This window comes from Carcharodon carcharias, chromosome 1 (assembly GCF_017639515.1).
Source record: "Carcharodon carcharias isolate sCarCar2 chromosome 1, sCarCar2.pri, whole genome shotgun sequence".
NCBI classification, from domain to species: domain Eukaryota; kingdom Metazoa; phylum Chordata; class Chondrichthyes; order Lamniformes; family Lamnidae; genus Carcharodon; species Carcharodon carcharias.
The window spans coordinates 150,059,515-150,078,298 of NC_054467.1; the positions used below are offsets into that span (position 1 = coordinate 150,059,515).

Here is an 18,784-nt window from a genome sequence, read left to right on the forward strand (position 1 = left end):
TACCCTCTCTAAAGCCTTCACATCCTTATTTCTACACTTCTCCAGTTCTGGCCTCTTGTGCACTCCCATTTTCTTCACTACACCATTGGCATTCATGTCTTTAGCTAAGCTCTGAAATTCCCTCCCTAAACCTCATTGCCTCTTATCCCTTTATCCAATTCTATCCCTTGATTCTTCTTTTAAGACACATCTTAAAACCTACCTTCTTTGTCCAAGTTTTTGGTCACGTATCCTAATATGTCCCTATGTGGCTCAGTGTCAAATTTTGTTTAATAATGCTCCTGTGCAGAGCCTTGGGAAATTTTACATAATCACAGAATCTTAACGGCACAGAAGGAGGCCATTCGGCTCATCACGTCTGCACCAGCTCTCCCAATGAGCATTATGACCTCCTGTCATTGCCCTGCCTTTTCCCTGTACCTTTGCACATTGTTTCTATTCAAATAATCATCTAATGTCCACCTGAATGCCTTGATTGAACCTGCCTCCACTACACTTCCAGGCAGTGCATTCCAGACTACTTGTTTTGTGAAAAAGTTTTTTCTCACGTCACACTTGCTACTTTTGTAAATCACTTTAAATCTGCGCCCTCTCGTTCTTGATCCTTTTACGAGCGGGAACAGCTTCTTCCTATCTACTCTGTCCAGCCCCCTCATGATTTTGAACATCTCTATCAAATCTCCTCTCAGCCTTCTTCTCTCCAAGGAGAACGATCCCAAACTTTCCAATCTATCCTCATAGCTGAAGTTTCTCATCCCTGGAACCATTCTTGTAAACCTCTTCTGCACTCTCTCCAATGTGTTCACATCCTTCCTATAATGTGGCACCCTGAACTATACACAACATTCCAGCTGAGGTCTCATGAGTGTCTTATATAGATTCAGCATAATCTCCTTGCTCTCGTACTTTACGCCCCTATTAATAAAGCCCAGGATACTATATTCTTTATTAACTGCTCTCTCCACCTGACCTGCCACCTTCAATGATCTATGCATATATACACCCAAGTCTTTCTGCTCCTGCACCCCCTTCAAAATTTCACCCCTTATTTTATATTGTCTGTCCATATTCTTCCCACCAAAATGCATCACCTCAAACTTCTCCACATTGAATTTAATCTGCCACCTATCTGCCCACTTCGCCAACTTGTCTATGTCCTCTTGAAGTTCCACATCATCCTCCTTGCAGTTCACAACACTCCCAAGCTTCATATCATCCGCAAATTTTGAAATTGTCCCTTGCAATGTAGTTGCACCCTTTTTGTTCCTTAGCTCTAGCCAATTTGATTCTGTCCTTGAACCCTCTGAGACATCCTCTTTCTCCAGCACTGCAATGCTCTCCTTAACCAATATTGCCACCCCCTCTCCTTTCCTTCCTTTTCTATCTCTTCTGAACACCTTGTACCAGGAATATTTAACACTCGGTTCTGCCCTTCCTTGAGTCAGGTCTCTGTTATCACCACAACATCATATTTCCACATGGCAATCTGCACCTGTAACTCCCCAATCTTATTTACTATACTCTGTGTATTCACATATATGCATCGTAACCCTGATTTAGATTTAGTTACTTTCTCCCTTACCTCAACTTTACCTGTTAACTTACTATTCCCTATGCTAATCCTATCAGTCCCTCCAGTATTTTGTGCACCCTGCTATTCCCCTCTAATATTTTCTCTAGGTTCCCACACCCCTCCTGTGTTCATTTAAAGCCCTCCCAACAGCATTAGCAAAATGTCCCGCATGGAACTCATTCCAGCTCTGTTCAGGAGCAACCCGTCTTGGCTTGTACAGGTGCCATCTCCCCCAGAGCAATAATGTGTTGATTAGAATTCCACAGTTTTAAAAGTGATTTCAGACCAGTGTATCATAACGCCTCTGCATTACTTCTGTAAACTTGTAATCTACAGTTTCATTATGTGTGCCAACTATTTACATTTTTTAATGTCTCTCCACAATATCCTGGTACTGAAAGTCACAGGTTTACTGTCATCCTTTGATAAATTTTATTTCCACAAATCATTAACTGTTTCTGATAGGCGAGTCTTCTACATATCTGTGGTGCTAAAAAAAATCCAGTACAATTGGCAACATGTTGCTTTGCCACTGGATCTGAAATCTTGAGAGTCATGCTCCCACTGCTAGTTGCTGTTGACCTAGAGATCAGATGATCTGCCAATTGTGTCTAGAAGCCTGACGCCCTCTTCTTATGCCCGTGTAATGTCAGGAGGACCCGCCGTATGCACACATACCACTCTTGTGCACACCTGATGGCACCAGTGTGCCAATGGCTGAATTCCACTCTGAGCTCCCTTCTGCAGGGCCAAAAACTTTCAGGGGTGACCATGACTGGCTTTCTGCTGTGTTGCCTCCTCCATCACCTGGTCTGCCCCTAACCCAGCATGCAGCCCTTACGCCCCACCAAAATGTCCTTCTACAAGCTTTCAGTGAGCTCTTAATTGGATTCATTTGTGAATCAGGTGGGTTCTTGGAACTTGCCCCCCCCCCCCACCCTGTCCTGCGGTAGTTCACTGGTGGCCGGAACGCCAAAGGGAAACCGGCATGTTGGCAGGCACAGTTGTTTTCATCACCTGCCCGCCTCCATTCCTGCCTGTAAACTCCAGCCCGAAGAGTTCATACTATATTTGTCTAGGTTTATTGCTAATGATAAGTATTTCCATTGCTAATTTTTAAATTACTTTCTTCAGCTGCACACCATAGGAAAAGGCATTGTTAACTTTTATAACAAACTTATAGTTAAACCTTAAGTCTGTTAATCATTATTTCTCTTCCACATGTAAAGTGTTCTTCAGAGAACATTAACCAGTAATTCAGTTTGCAATTATATTTACACTAAATACTTATAGAATGTTCTGTAAATTAGAAGCACATTAAGTACATACAGCGGAGAGCATTTTTGATATATTGTAAAATATAGTAATTAATATGACTGTGTTTAATTGAATAACATCTAGGAAGGAATTTTAAACTAAAAATTATGAGGAAAGTTTCATAGACTCAAACTTGTTTTCCTTTGAAAAAAGATTATGAGAGGATTTTAGAAATTAGACACCTGGTGCACAGTTCCAATGGGTAATAAATCCTGTGAAGTGCTAGCAAATTCCAAACATTTACCCTAACAGTGATGCTCCATGCCAACATTTGATGCCATAAAATCGGTCCTTCAAAGTAAAATTCATATTAAAGCATGAGTTTGTCCTCTGTGTTAGAGGCTGTGGATTCAATCACCAGACAAGTGGCTTGCTGATATTTTAATGCCGTACGGAGAGAGTTCTATATTACAGGATGTTCTGCCCTGCAGACGGATTGTTAAGCCAAAGTCTTTTCTATTTATACCAGAGTTTCAGCTGGGTATTGAAGATTTCATCTGACTGTTTGAAGAAGGGCAGACAACTCTGTTATTGTCTTGGCCAGCACTCCTTCTGGAACCATTACCTACTTATTCATCTCATTGCTGTATAAAAAATGGCTACCATGTTTATCCACAAGTAACTTATTGTGTTTAAGGTGCTTTGAGATATTTCTAAGAGAGGTGATAGCTCTGCATAAATACAAATCTTAATGTAAATTTAAGGAAGTTATTTAAATTAAATAATGATGTTAGACCTAAAGGGAAACAAATAAAAATTTGGTATGTCTAACTAGGATTAAAATTTACTGGATTTTTTTAAATCACTCAATCTCACCTGCTTTTTACTGCCCAGCATAGTATGGCAGTGGAGGTGGATTGAGACCCTTAAATGGCTGTGAATGCTGGGTGGCCTTCCCAGATGGCAAGTCCTCTGCTCCCCTGCCTGCCGATGGTTGAATACTAGCTGTGGTGGCATGAGGCCCTTAAGTGGCCCTTAAGTGGCTACTTAAAGGCCTTAATTGGCCTCTGGGTGCGAAGGCCACTCTCTACCCTTTCTGCCTGGAGCTTGATCGGGGAGTTAGGAAGGCAGTGGGGTAACCACGCCTCACTCGATCAAACACTTCCCCCACCATTCCACTCATTGTATGGATTGGTAACAGGCAACAGAAGTATATTTGTGATAAGGTGAACATTAAACCACACCTGTACTTTACAATCCTGAACTTTCCAAGCAAATGGTAAACTTTAGCCGAAGAGATAAACCCTTCCCTTTCAACTTGATTTGCAATTCCAACTTATCTGTTTCTAATTTTTTTATTATTAATTTCAGGTTACATTTCCTGCTCCCTTTACCATGGCTTGGCACCAATGCTTTGGTACTTTCCACTTCAGACTTTGGGACTCACCGGCTATGAAATCTTTGCTGCTGCTTACATCTCTCCCTTAATATTAAACATCACACTTGTCTGGAATTTGGTTAACAACAAATACGTCCTTGCTATTCTCAGGCTAATTAGTCTAGGTAAGTGAGTCTTTGTTTTTTGGTAAAAGCAAAATACTGTGGATGCTGGAAATCTGAAACAAAAACAAAAATTGCTGGAAAAACTCAGCATGTCTGACAGCATCTGTGGAAAGGAAGACAGAGTTAACGTTTCGAGTCCGTATGACTGTTCATCAGAACACTGATGAAGAGTCATACGGACTTGAAATGTTAACACTGCCTTCCTTTCCACAGATACTGTCAGACCTGCTTTGTTTTTCGGTAACTGGTAAACATGTAACTTCTCATTTATACAGGTACCTGCACCTGCTCTATTCGAGACTACTGCTGGTAATACCCAAGGCAGACATGAATCAACCTATATAGATTTCAACACAGAGCAGGCTGGTAATGTAACAAATCCCAGTAGTACTATACATGCACAATCACGAAAACATCAGTCATGACACACTACAAAAACAAAAACAGAATTACCTGGAAAAACTCAGCAGGTCTGGCAGCATCGGCGGAGAAGAAAAGAGTTGACGTTTTGAGTCCTCGTGACCCTTCGACAGAACTTGAGTTCGAGTCCAAGAAAGAGTTGAAATATAAGCTGGTTTAAGGTGTGTGTGTGTGGGGGGGGCGGAGAGAGAGAGAGATAGAGAGGTGGAGTGGGGGTGTGGTTGTAGGGACAAACAAGCAGTGATAGAAGCAGATCATCAAAAGATGTCAACAACAATAATACAAAAGAACAATAATACAATAGGTGTTAAAGTTAAAGTTGGTGATATTATCTAAACGAATGTGCTAATTAAGAATGGATGGTAGGGCACTCAAGGTATAGCTCTAGTGGGGGTGGGGAGAGCATAAAAGATGTAAAAAAAATTAAAATAAATAAATAAATAATTTTTTCCCCCTCTTTTTTATAATGGAAATAGGTGGGAAAAGGAAAATCTATATAATTTATTGGAAAAAAAAAAGAAAAGGAAGGGGGAAACAGAAAGGGGGTGGGGATGGGGGAGGGAGCTCACGACCTAAAGTTATTGAATTCAATATTCAGTCCGGATGGCTGTAAAGTGCCTAGTTGGAAGATGAGGTGTTGTTCCTCCAGTTTGCGTTTGGTTTCACTGGAACAATGCAGCAAGCCAAGGACAGACATGTGGGCAAGAGAGCAGGGTGGAGTGTTAAAATGGCAAGCGACAGGGAGGTTTGGGTCATTCTTGCGGACAGACCGCAGATGTTCTGCAAAGCGGTCGCCCAGTTTACGTTTGGTCTCTCCAATGTAGAGGAGACCACATTGGGAGCAACGAATGCAGTAGACTAAGTTGGGGGAAATGCAAGTGAAATGCTGCTTCACTTGAAAGGAGTGTTTGGGTCCTTGGACGGTGAGGAGAGAGGAAGTGAAGGGGCAGGTATTGCATCTTTTGCGTGGGCATGGGGTGGTGCCATAGGAGGGGGTTGAGGAGTAGGGGGTGATGGAGGAGTGGACCAGGGTGTCCCAGAGGGAGCGATCCCTACGGAATGCCGATAGAGGGGGTGAAGGGAAGATGTGTTTGGTGGTGGCATCATGCTGGAGTTGGCGGAAATGGCGGAGGATGATCCTTTGAATGCGGAGGCTGGTGGGGTGATAAGTGAGGACAAGGGGGACCCTATCACGTTTCTGGGAGGGAGGAGAAGGCATGAGGGCGGATGCGCGGGAGATGGGCTGGACATGGTTGAGGGCCCTGTCAACGACCGTGGGTGAAAAACCTCGGTTAAGGAAGAAGGAGGACATGTCAGAGGAATTGTTTTTGAAGGTAGCATCATCGGAACAGAAGCGACGGAAGCGAAGGAACTGAGAGAATGGGATGGAGTCCTTACAGGAAGCGGGGTGTGAGGAGCTGTAGTTGAGATACCTGTGGGAGTCGGTGGGTTTGTAATGGATATTGGTGGACAATCTATCACCAGCGATTGAGACAGAGAGGTCAAGGAAGGGAAGGGAAGTGTCAGAGATGGGCCACGTGAAAATGATGGAGGGGTGGAGATTGGAAGCAAAATTAATAAATTTTTCCAAGTCCCGACGAGAGCATGAAGCGGCACCGAAGTAATCATCGATGTACCGGAGAAAGAGTTTTGGAAGGGGGCCGGAGTAGGACTGGAACAAGGAATGTTCCACATACCCCATAAAGAGACAGGCATAGCTGGGGCCCATGCGGGTACCCATAGCCACACCTTTTATTTGGAGGAAGTGAGAGGAGTTGAAGGAGAAATTGTTCAGCGTGAGAACAAGTTCAGCCAGACGGAGGAGAGTAGTGGTGGATGGGGATTGTTCGGGCCTCTGTTCGAGGAAGAAGCTAAGGGACCTCAGACCGTCCTGGTGGGGGATGGAGGTGTAGAGGGATTGGACGTCCATGGTGAAGAGGAAGCGGTTGGGGCCAGGGAACTGGAAATTGTGACGTAAGGTGTCAGAGGAATCACGGATGTAGGTGGGAAGGACTGGACAAGGGGAGAGAGAAGGGAGTCAAGATAACGAGAAATGAGTTCTGTGGGGCAGGAGCTAGCTGAGACGATCAGTCTACCGGGGCAGTTCTGTTTGTGGATTTTGGGTAGGAGATAGAAGCGGGCCGTCCGAGGTTGGGCGACTATCAGGTTGGAAGCTGTGGGAGGGAGATCCCCAGAGGCGATGAGGTCAGTGACAGTCCTGGAAACAATGGCTTGATGTTCAGTGGTGGGGTCATGGTCCAGGGAGAGGTAGGAGGAAGTGTCTGCGAGTTGACGCTCAGCCTCCGCGAGGTAGAGGTCAGTGCGCCAGACAACAACAGCACCACCCTTGTCAGCGGGTTTGATGACAATGTCAGGGTTGGACCTGAGAGAATGGAGTGCAGTAAGTTCAGAGAGAGACAGGTTAGAATGGGTGAGAGGAGCAGAGAAATTGAGACGACTAATGTCGTGCCGACAGTTCTCAATGAAAAGATCAAGAGAAGGTAAGAATCCAGAGGGAGGGGTCCAGGTGGAGGGAGAATATTGGAGATGGGTAAAAGGATCCGTTGAACTGGGAGAGGACTCCTGCCCAAAGAAGTGAGCCCGGAGACGAAGATGGCGGAAGAAGAGTTCAGCATCATGCCAAGCCCGAAATTCATTGAGGTGAGGGCGTAAGGGTATGAAACTAAGTCCTTTGCTGAGCACTGAACGTTCAGCATCGGAGAGGGGAAGGTCAGGGGTTATAGTGAATACACGGCTGGGGTTGGGATTGGAAGATGGGGTGGGGACGGAGGGACAGGCCGGGGTGGAGGGTCCTAGATGGGTGTTGGTGTCGATGAGTTGTTGGAGCTTGCGTTCCTTAGCACTTGAGAGAAAGAGAAAAAGTTTCTTGTTGAGGCGTCGGATGAGCCGAAGGATAAAATGAAACTGGGGGCACGCGCAGCTTTGAAAAAGGGTACGGCGGCGCTGCTGGATGGAGAGGTCGAGTGTGTTCATATGGCGGCGCATGGCACTGAGTGTGGATTTCAGAATGTGACGGGAGCAGCAGTCCGAGAAAAGTCATGACACACTGTCTGATGGGCCATGCACTAATCAACACTGATCGCATTTTGTCATAGATTGCATGAGGGACATCATGAGGTACAAAATCAGTACAGAACCAAGCTCTGGTTTATCCCCCAATTCTTTCTACACTTCTTAAGCTTCCTGATACCTCACTTCGATATCCATTCCTCATGTGTGAGCTGAGGCTGCAAGTATTGGCTGGTTATTTGATCTTCGATGCATTGGGGTATTAATGCTGAGCCCAATCTTTTATTGCTTGATTGCCGCATAAATAGAGTACAGAGTAAATCCCAGCTGTGAAATAAATATTGAATATTTCAAAAATAATCGGACAAGGGTGTAAATATGTTCTGTTTTGGTTTATAATAACATAAAACTGTTTAATTTCAAAAGCGTAGTGGATTAGGTCAAGTACTTAAAATAATGTTATGCTTTAGACTTTCATTAAGAAAACTAAATAAGATGCTTATCTCTGTGCTGTACCTCCAACCAAGATGAATCATAGTTTTGTTCGTGCTCAATAGATGAGTATATTCAAGATTGAGATTGATAGATTTTTGGGCATTAAGGGAACCAAGGGATATGGAGAGCAGGTGGGAAAAAGGTGGCCTACCCCTGCTCCTATTTCTTATGTTCTTGTCAGATATATGATCAGAAAATGTTGGAACTGCTCAGCAGAACAGACAGCATCTGTGAAAAGAGAACCAGAAGTAATATTTCAGGTCTGTAATCTTGCCCTTTTAGGAAATCTGCCGTCCTTACTTGGTCTGGCCTACAAATGACTCCAGACCCATAGCAATGTGGTTTACTCTTAAATGTCCTCAAAATGGCCTAGCAAGCCATTCAGTTGTATCAAATCGCTACAAAGTTTCAAAAAAAGAATGAAACCGGACAGACCACCTGGCATTGATCTAGGCACTGGAAATGACAATGGCAAACTCAGCTCTGTCGACCCTGCAAAGTTCTCCTTACTAATATCTGGGGGCTAGTGCCAAAATTGGGAGAGCTGTCTCAAAGACTAGTCAAGCAACAGCCTGACATAGTCATCCTCACGCTACTATGTCTTACAGATAATGTCCCAGACACCACTATTACCATCTCAGCAGAGGTGGCGGCACAGTGGCAAACAGAGGGGAAGGAGTTGCCCTGGGAATCCTCAACATTGACTCCAGGCCCCATGAAGTCTCATGGTATTAGATCAGACATGGTCAAGGAAACTTCTTGCTGATTACCATGTACCATCCTCCCTCAGCTGATAAATCAGTGCTCCTCCATGTTGAACATCACTTGGAGGAAGCACTGAGGGTGGAAACGGTGCAGAATGTACTGTGGGTGGGGGACTTCAATGTCCATCACCCAGAGTGGCTTGGTAGCACCACAACTGACCGGGCTGGCTGAGTCCTAAAGGACATAGCTGTTAGACTGGGTCTACGACAGGCGGTGAGGGAACCAACAGGAGGGAAGGACATACTTGACCTCATCCTCACCAACCTGCCAGCTGCAGATTCATCTGTCTATGACAGTACCGATAGGAATGACCACTGCACAGTCGTTGTGGAGACGAAGTCCTGCCTTCACATTGAGGATACCCTCCATCATGTTGTGTGGCACTACCACCGTGCTAAATGGGATAGATTTTGAACAGATCTAGCAACTCAAGACTGGGCATACATGAGGCGCTGTGGGCCATCAACAGCAGCAGAATTGTACTCGAGCACAATCTGTAACCTCATGGCCCGGCATCTCTCCCACTCTACCATTACCATCAAGCCAGGGGATCAATGAAGACTGCAGGAGTGTGTGCCAGGAGCAGCACCAGGCATACCTAAAATTGAGGTGTCAACCTGATGAAGCTACAATACAGGACTACTTGCATGCCAAACAGCATAAGCAGCAAGTGATAGACCGAGCTAAGCGATCCCACAACTGACAGATCAGATCTAAGCTCTACAGTCCTGCCACATCCAGTCTTGAATGGTAGTGGACAATTAAACAACTCACTGGAGGAGGAGGCTCCACAAATATCCCCATCCTCAATGATGAGGAGCCCAGCACATTAGGGCAAAAAATAAGGCTGAAGTGCTGAGTGGATGATCTATCTTGGCCTCCTCCCCAGCATCACAGATACCAGCCTTCAGCCATTTTGATTCACTATGTGATATCAAGAAATGGCTGAAGGCACTGAATGTGGCAAAGGCTATGGGACCTGACAATATTCCAGCAATAGTACAGAAGACTTGTGCTCCAGAACTTTCCATGCCCCTAGCCAAACTGTTCCAATTCGGCTACAACACTGGCATCTACCTGACTATGTGCAAAATTGCCCAGGTATGTCCTGCACAAAAAAAGCAGGACAAATCCAACCTGGCCGATTACAGCCCCATCAGTCTACTCTCGATCATCAGTAAAGTAATGCAAGATGTCATCAACAGTGCTATAAAGCGGCACTTGCTTAGCAATAACCTGCTCACTGACGCCACTTTGGGTTCAGCCAGGGCCAGTTTGGGTTCCGCCAGGGCCACTCAGCTCCTGATCCCATTACAGCCTTGGTTCAAACATGGTCAAAAGAGCTGAACTCCCGAGGTGAGGTGAGAGTGACTGACCTTGACATTTGACCAAGTGTGACATCAAGGAGTTCTGGTAAAACTGGAGTCAATGAGAATCAGGAGGAAAACTCTCCACTGGTTGGAGTCATACCTAGCACAAAGGAAGATGGTTGTAGTTGTTGGAGGTCAGTCATCTCAGCTCCAAGACGTCACTGCAAGAGTTCCTCAGGGTAGTGTCCTTGGCCCAACCATCTTTAGCTGTTTCATCAATGACCTTCCTTCCATCATAAGATCAGAAGTTGGGATGTTCGCTGATGATTGCACAATGTTCAGCACCATTCGCGACTCCTCAGAAACTGAAGCAGTCCACGTCGAAATGTAGCAAGACCTGGACAATATCTTGGGCAATATCCAATATGGCAAGTAACATTCGCACCACATAAGTGCCAAGCAATGACCGTCTCCAACAAGAGTGAATCCAACCATCGCCCCTTAATGTTCAATGGCATTACCATCACTGAATCCCCCACTATCAACATCCTGGGGATTACCATTGACCAAAAATGGAACTGGACTAGCCATATAAATACAGTGGCTACAAGAGCAGGTCAGAGGCTAGGAATCCTGCGACGAGTGACTCACCTCCTGACTCCCCAAAGCCTGTCCATCATCTACAAGGCACAAGTCAGGAGTGTGATGGAATATTCCCCACTTTCCTGGATGAGCGCAGCTCCCACAACACTCAAGAAGCTTGACAGCATCCAGGACAAAACACCCTGCTTGATTGGCACCCCTTCCACAAACATTCACTCCCTCCACCACCATAGTAGCACAATGTGTGCCATCTACAAGATGCAATGCAAGAATGCACCAAGGCTCTTTAGACAGCACCTTCCAAACCCACGACCACTGCCATCTAGAAAGACAAGGGCAGCAGATAAATGGGAACACCACCACCTGGAAGTTCCCCTCCAAGTCACTCGCCATCCTGACTTGGAAATACATTGCCATTCCTTCACTGTCACTGGGTCAAGATCGTGGAACTCTCTCCCGAACAGTATTGTGGGTGTACCTACACCACATGGATGGAGAGTGGAGTTGAGGATTATCAGATCAGCCATAATCTCATTGAATTGGCGGAGCAGGCTCGATAGGCCAAATGGCCTACTTCCATTCCTACGTCATATGGTCTTGTGGACTGCAGCGGTTCAAGAAAGCAGCTCACCACCACCTTCTCAAGGGCAACTAAGGTTGGGCAATAAGTGCTGGCCCAGCCAGCGAAGCCCACATCCTGTGATTATTAAATTTTTTTTTTTTTAAATGTAGTTGTTGCTCTGCACCAGTAGTAGTATCACTTGACTGTATTCACACTGGTGAATAAATCTTCCTCTCCAGTGGTCCAGGCACAAAGCTTGGACCTCTGGGAGTACATCTGGGAATACATATTGGGAAGTTGTGTATGTGTGTGTTTAATAGGCAGAAAATTGTGAAAGGCACAAATCTAAGTGTGCCCTTGGTTTGCAAAACTCAGTGCCAGGAATGCTATTATTTACCTTGATGTTGATCTGTTACATTCTGAAAGTCAGATTCACATTGCAGTAAGCATAGGATAGTTTAAATGCTGCTATGTATCGAAGCATTGCATTCTGGATAGCTTTGATAAAAGCAAAAAACTGTGGATGCTGGAAATCCAAAACAAAAACAAAAATAAAAATATATGGAAAAACTCAGCAGGTCTGACAGCATCGCTTGACAGTTACCGTTTCGAGTCCTTATGGCTCTTCAACAGAACTAAGGAAAAATAGAAGAGAGGTGAAATATAAGCTGGTTTAAAGGGGGGTGGGACAGGTAGAGCTGGATAGAGGGCCAGTGATAGGTGGAGATTGCCAAAATATCTCATAGACAAAAGGACAAAGAGATGTTGACAGTGGTGATATTAGCTAAGAAATGTGCTAATAGGTGACATTAAGGGTAGAAAGCAGGATGAGCAAGGTACAGATAGCCCTAGTGGGGGTGGGGTGGGGGGAAGGGATCGAAAAAGGCTAAAAGGTAGAAATAAAACAATGCATGGAAATACATTTAAAAATAATGGAAATAGCTGGGAAAAGAAAAAATATATATAAATTATTGGAAAAGGGGGGATCGGAAAGGGGGTGGGAATGGAGGAGAGAGTTCATGATCTAAAGTCGTTGAACTCAGGCTGTAAAGTGCCTAGTCGGAAGATGAGGTGCTGTTCCTCCAGTTTGTGTTGAGCTTCACTGGAACATTGCAGCAGGCCAAGGATGGACATGTGGGCATGAGAGCAGGGTGGTGTGTTGAAATGGCAAGCGACAGGGAGGTCTGGGTCATGCTTGCAGACAGACCGAAGGTGTTCCGAAAAGCGGTCACCCAGTCTGCGTTTGGTCTCTCCAATGTAGAGGAAACCGCATTGGGAGCAGTGAATGCAGTAGACTAAATTGAGGGAAGTGCAAGTGAAATGCTGCTTCACTTGAAAGGAATGTTTGGGCCCTTGGATGGTGAGGAGGGGGGAAGTAAAGGGGCAGGTGTTACACCTTCTGCGGTTGCATGGGAAGGTGCCGTGGGAGGGGGTTGAGTTGTAGGCGGTGATGGAGGAATGGACCAGGGTGTCCGGAGGGAACAATCCCTGCGGAATGCCGCCAGGGGGGTGAATGGAAGATGTGTGGTGGTGGCATCATGCTGGAGTTGGCGGAAATGGCGGAGGATGATCCTTTGAATGCGGAGGCTGGTGGGGTGATAAGTGAGGACAAGGGGGAACCCTATCATGGTTCTGTGAGGGAGAGGAAGGTGTGAGAGTGGATGTGCAGGAGATGGGCCGGACAGAGTTGAGGGCCCTGTCAACCACCGTGGGTGGAAAACCTTGGTTAAGGAAGAAGGAAGACATGTTAGAGGAACTGTTTTTGAAAGTGACATCATCAGAACAGATGCGACGGAGGCGAAGGAACTGAGAGAATGGGATGGAGTCCTTACAGGAAGCGGGGTGTGAGGAGCTGTAGTCAAGGTAGCTGTGGGAGTTGGTAGGCTTGTAATGAATATTGGTGGACAGTCTATCACCAGAAATCGAGACAGAAAGGTCAAGGAAGGGAAGGGAAGTGTCAGAGATGAACCATGTGAAAATGATGGAGGGTGGAAATTGGAAGCAAAATTAATAAATTTTTCCAGATCCAGACGAGAGCATGAAACAGCACCAAAGCAATCATCGATGTACCGGAGAAAGAGTTGTGGGAGGGGGGCCGGAGTAGGACTGGAACAAGGAATGTTCCACATACCCCATAAAGAGACAGGCATAACTGGGGCCCATGTGGGTACCCATAGCCACACCTTTTATCTGGAGGAAGTGAGAGGAGTTTAAGGAGAAATTGTTCAGTTAGAGAACAAGTTCAGCCAGACAGAGGAGAGTAGTGATGGATGGGGATTGTTCGGGCGAACAATTGTTATTGTTGTTATTTTTGTTTTTGTTCTGGATAGCTTTGCCAGTTTAACTATAAAAATCATTATAAGTGTGATTAAAATGTTATGGTCTAGAAATTGGATTGCGTTGTAAAACAAATGCATTTTAGTTCAATATTGGTTAGAGCTCCCAAGTTTGTGTCCGGTGCATACACCTGGAATTGGCGTTAGGAAATTGGAGGATTAACCCTAATTGCAAAACTGGACTGGAATGACTGGTCAGACACTGGACAGCCAAAATCAGCTGTCACTAAAGGGATCATAAGTGGCTGTCACCCAAAAAATAAGTTAAACCTTACTTACTTTATTGTGGAACCAAGATGAGCAGGAGTGTCCCACCAGGCTCTACATTAAAACTGCTAGCTGCTGCCAGCCACCATTTGCCCCTGATCTGATTGTTTCTCTCTCAGACTCTCCTACATTGCCTGAGAATGAATAGTTTAAAATATCACTAAGGCAAGTAGTGTGTCATATTAGCATACCACTAATTGCATCATGCTGTAATAGGTTGTGGCATTGTGGCTGCACATTCTTTCTTCCTCCCTGCAAGTGAACTTAATTGCCCAGCTCAGAATGATGAAGGTGGAGAACTAGGAGTTGATCGACTCTTTGTTCTTTTCATTAAGAAATGATGCAAGGAGATCTTAGGAGTGGAAGAACAGAAAGAACAATTGGGATGGATACATAGATAAATTGATACCATTTTGTATATAGATATGAAATAATTAGGCTGTAGAATTTGCTCTTGTAGTGTTTTATCTATTGCAGGTTAATTTAGTGAGACTCTAATTTAGCACCAATTTTCATTATTCTTCAGGGAGTTCCTCCACTCATTATGTTAGATATTAAAGGTTCCATTTTCTGTTGACTGAAACGAGTCAAACTTGCAGAACATGTTGTATAATGTTCTATTGGAATGCAGATTCCTGAGTGTTTTGCAATATTGAACCCATAGGAACGTAGGACTTAGGAGCAGGAGTGGACCATTTGGCACTTTGAGCTTGCTCCACCATTCAATAAGATCATGACTGACCTGGTAGTGGTCTTAACTCCATGTTCCTATCTGTCCCCTCCATCTTGTAGATGGTACACACTGTTGCTACTGTGCATCAGTGGTGGAGCGAGTGAATGTTTGTGGATGGGGTGCCAGGGAATTGTGCGACAGGATCCACTATCTTCTTTTCTTGCAGGGCCTTGAGTATGTTATGTGTGGACCATTGCCCGATGGACTAGTGGTCAAAGTTGTTTTTCTGCATAAACCTTTCCATGAGGGACAGGTGGTACCACATGGCCCAATTGAATGGAGCATTCTGTAGCATTGTGGCCAGACCCATCCCTCACCAACAGCGAAGACAGTTAGAACTTCAGCATGTAGTGACACTAGGTGTTTGTGTACTGAGGGTCTCCGCGCAGTTTGATACAGCAACACGCAAAGGTGGCCATCAAGATGACGGTGACTATGATTAATTTCCCCACTCCCATCCCCCCATATGGTGTCCCTGCAGACACGGTGCATTTTTGTTCTCCAGACAAGGCAGACATAAGTTCAGGTGACTGCTGTAAGGCAGGATCAGGATATGGACCAGACTTGCATTGTGTACAGCAACACCGAGAGCCCCTCGCACCTGATGACCAGGTTCTCACCCACAAAGGAGAGGGAGTGCTACTCCCAGATGCCCAGTTTCTGTTTGCATTGGTTATCCATTCCTTATAATTTTTGGCACATGCCCCAGCTTCTTTGATCCATATCCTAAACATCTTCATGTGGTCTGACCCGACAGTGAAGAGGACAAATGTGTTCTATTGTACTATTGTTGTTGACATCTTTTGATATTCTGCTTCTATCACTGCTTGTTTGTCGCTACAACCACACCAACCCCCTCCACCTCTCTGTCTCTCTATCTCTCCGCCCCCCACACACACACCTTAAACCAGCTTATATTTCAGCTCTTTCCTGGACTCGAACTCAAGTTCTGTCGAAGGGTCATGAGGACTCGAAACGTCAACTCTTTTCTTCTCCGCCGATGCTGCCAGACCTGCTGAGTTTTTCCAGGTAATTCTGTTTTTGTTTAGGACAAAATATCAGTTGTGCAAGTTCCTGGAGAACATAGCGTCTCACTTTCCACGATTTAGTTTGGCTCCCGAGGCCAGATTGAACTGGTCGCAGAAGCTCACCAGTCTGCAAACCGACAGTAGATCCGAGCAGAGTACTATGGTGTCATCCATGTAGAGGGAGCTTTGAGCTGAGTGCTTCCACTGCCCGGGATTGTCACCCCTCTTATGCCTGCATTCTTCCTGAGGGACTCGGCAAAAGATTTGATGTAACACATGATCTAGAAAGAACAGAGAGGACATCCTTACCTGACCCAATTCCTTGAGTTATGTATTCTGTAGAAGTACTACGTCAAGCTGGAACTCATGCTTACGTACTTCTTGTGCTAATACTCTAAAGATGCAATTCAGATCTAAAAGAACATTTTAAAATAAATTATCTTAATGTATAATTTGATTAAATTGTGTGATCTGCAAAGGAACTTAGAAACATCTTGAAAACAGCTCAACATAATTCACGCTATCAAACTACAGCAAATTACTGAAATAAAAATAAAAAGTACTGGAAATACTCTGAATGTCAGGCAGCATCTGTGGAGGTAGAAACAGAGTTAGCATTTCAGGTTGATGACCTTTCATCAGAACTGGGAAAAGTTATAAACATGATAGGTTTTGAGCAAAGGATGGGCGGGGCAAAGACAAAGGAAGGTCTGTGATAGGGTGGAAGACAGGAGCGATTGAATGACAGAAGAGTTATTCCCCAGGGCCAAAAGGGATTGGAGATAGGGCAAGAAAAGAAACAGAAACAAAAGATATGCCTAAAGCAGGTGCTGCTACCTGAAAGCAAAAGTAAGAGATAAACCAAAACATGCAAAAGGAAGGAAACAAATGGGACACAGAGTTTACGGTCTGGAGTTGTTGAACTTGATGTTGAGTCTGGAAGGCTGTTAAGTGCCTAATTGAAAGGTGCTGTTCCTCAAGCTTATGTTGAGCTACACTGGAACAGTGCAGCAGGCGAAGGACAGAGATGTCAGTTTGAGAGCAGGGTGGAGAATTAAAATGACAGGCCACCAGAAGCTCAGAAACATGCATGCACACTGAACAGAGGTGTTCCGCAAAGGTATTCCAATCTGTGTTTGGTCTACCCAATGTAGAGGAGACCACATCGTGAGCAGCGAATACAGTGAGCGAAATTCAAAGAAGTACACATAAATCGCTGTTTCACCTGGAAGGAGCATTTGTGACCTTAGATGGTAAGAAGATAGGAGGTGAAAGGGCAGGTATTACATCTTCTGCGTTTGCGTGGAAAGGTGCTGTGGGAAGGGAACCGAGTGTTGGGGGTGTTTGAGGTGTGGACTATGGCATCGCAGACGGAATGGTTCCTTCAGAATGCTGAAAGGGGAGGGGAAGATGTGTTTGGTGGTGGCATCACACTGGAGGTGGCAGAAATGATGGAAAATGATCTGTTGAATATGGAGGCTGGTGCGGTGGAAGGTGAGGGCAAGAAAAGCCCTACCGAGGGCTTCTGGGACGGACGAGAAAGGGTGGGAGCAGAATTGCGGAAATGTGGACATGTTCAAGGGCTTGTCAATCATGGTGGGAGGTAATCCTTGGTTGAGAAAAATGGGCTGCTTTGTCTTGGATAGTGTCAAGCTTCTTGAGTGTTATGGGAGCTGCACTCATCCAGGCAAGTGGGGAGTATTCCATCACACTCCTGACTTGTGCCTTGTAGATGGTGGACAGGCTTTGAGGAGTCTGGAGGTGAGTTATTCATCACAGGATTCCTAGCCGCTGACCTGTTCTTGTCGCCACAGTATTTATATGGCTAGTCCAGCTCTATTTCAGGTCAATGGTAACCCCCAGGATGTTGATAATGGGGGATTCAGTGATGGTAATGCCATTGAACGTCAAGGGACGATAGTTAGATTCTCTCTTGTTGGAGAAGATTGGCTGTCTGGCAGAAGGCAGAGAGTGGGGATAAGAGGGTCCTTCTCAGGATGGCGGCCGGTGACTAGTGGAGTTACACAGGGGTCAGTGTTGGGATCACAACTTTTCACTTTATACATTAATGATCTAGATGAAGGAACTGAGGGCATTCTGACTAAGTTTGCAGATGATACAAAGATAGGTGGAGGGACAGGTAGTATTGAGGAGGCGGGGAGGCTGCAGAAGGATTTGGACAGGTTAGGAGAATGGGCAAAGAAGTGGCATATGGAATACAACATGGGGAAGTCTGAGGTCATGCACTTTGGTAGGAAGAATAAAGGCATAGACTATTTTCTAAATGGGGAGAGAATTCAGAAATCTGGAGTGCAAAGGGACTTGGGAGTCCTAGTCCAGGATTCTCTTAAGGTTAATTTGCAGTTGAGTCGGTAGTTAGGAAGGCAAGTGCAATGTTGGCATTTATTTCGAGAGGACTAGAATATAAAAGCAGGGATGTGCTGCTGAGGCTTTATAAGGGTCTGGTCAGACCACATTTAGAATATTGTGAGCAATTTTGGGCCCTGTATCTCAGGAAGGATGTTCTGGCCCTGGAGAGGGTCCAGAGGAGGTTCACGAGAACGATCCCAGGAATGAAAGGCTTAACATATGAGGAACGTTTGAGGACTCTGGGTCTATACTCGATGGAGTTTAGAAGGATGAGGGGGGATCTGATTGAAACATATAAAATACTGAAAGGCCTGGATAGAGTGGATGTGGGGAAGATGTTTCCATTAGTAGGAGAGACTAGGACCCGAGGGCACAGCCTCAGAGTAAAAGGAAGACCTTTTAGAACAGAGATGAGGAGAAACTTCTTTAGCCAGAGAGTGGTGAATCTATGGAATTCATTGCCACAGAAGGC

General features: G+C 45.2%; 1 protein-coding gene across 2 annotated transcripts in view; it reads left to right on the forward strand.

Moving 5' to 3' along the window:
- The window catches only part of LOC121276168 (PGAP2-interacting protein-like), a 135,274-nt gene that overhangs the window by 7,642 nt on the left and 108,848 nt on the right, over nucleotides 1-18,784 (forward strand). For both annotated transcript variants that reach the window (XM_041184247.1, XM_041184256.1), the window contains exon 2: nucleotides 4,202-4,393. In XM_041184247.1, the coding sequence (XP_041040181.1) occupies nucleotides 4,202-4,393 (192 nt within the window). The remainder of the gene's footprint in view (nucleotides 1-4,201; nucleotides 4,394-18,784) is intronic.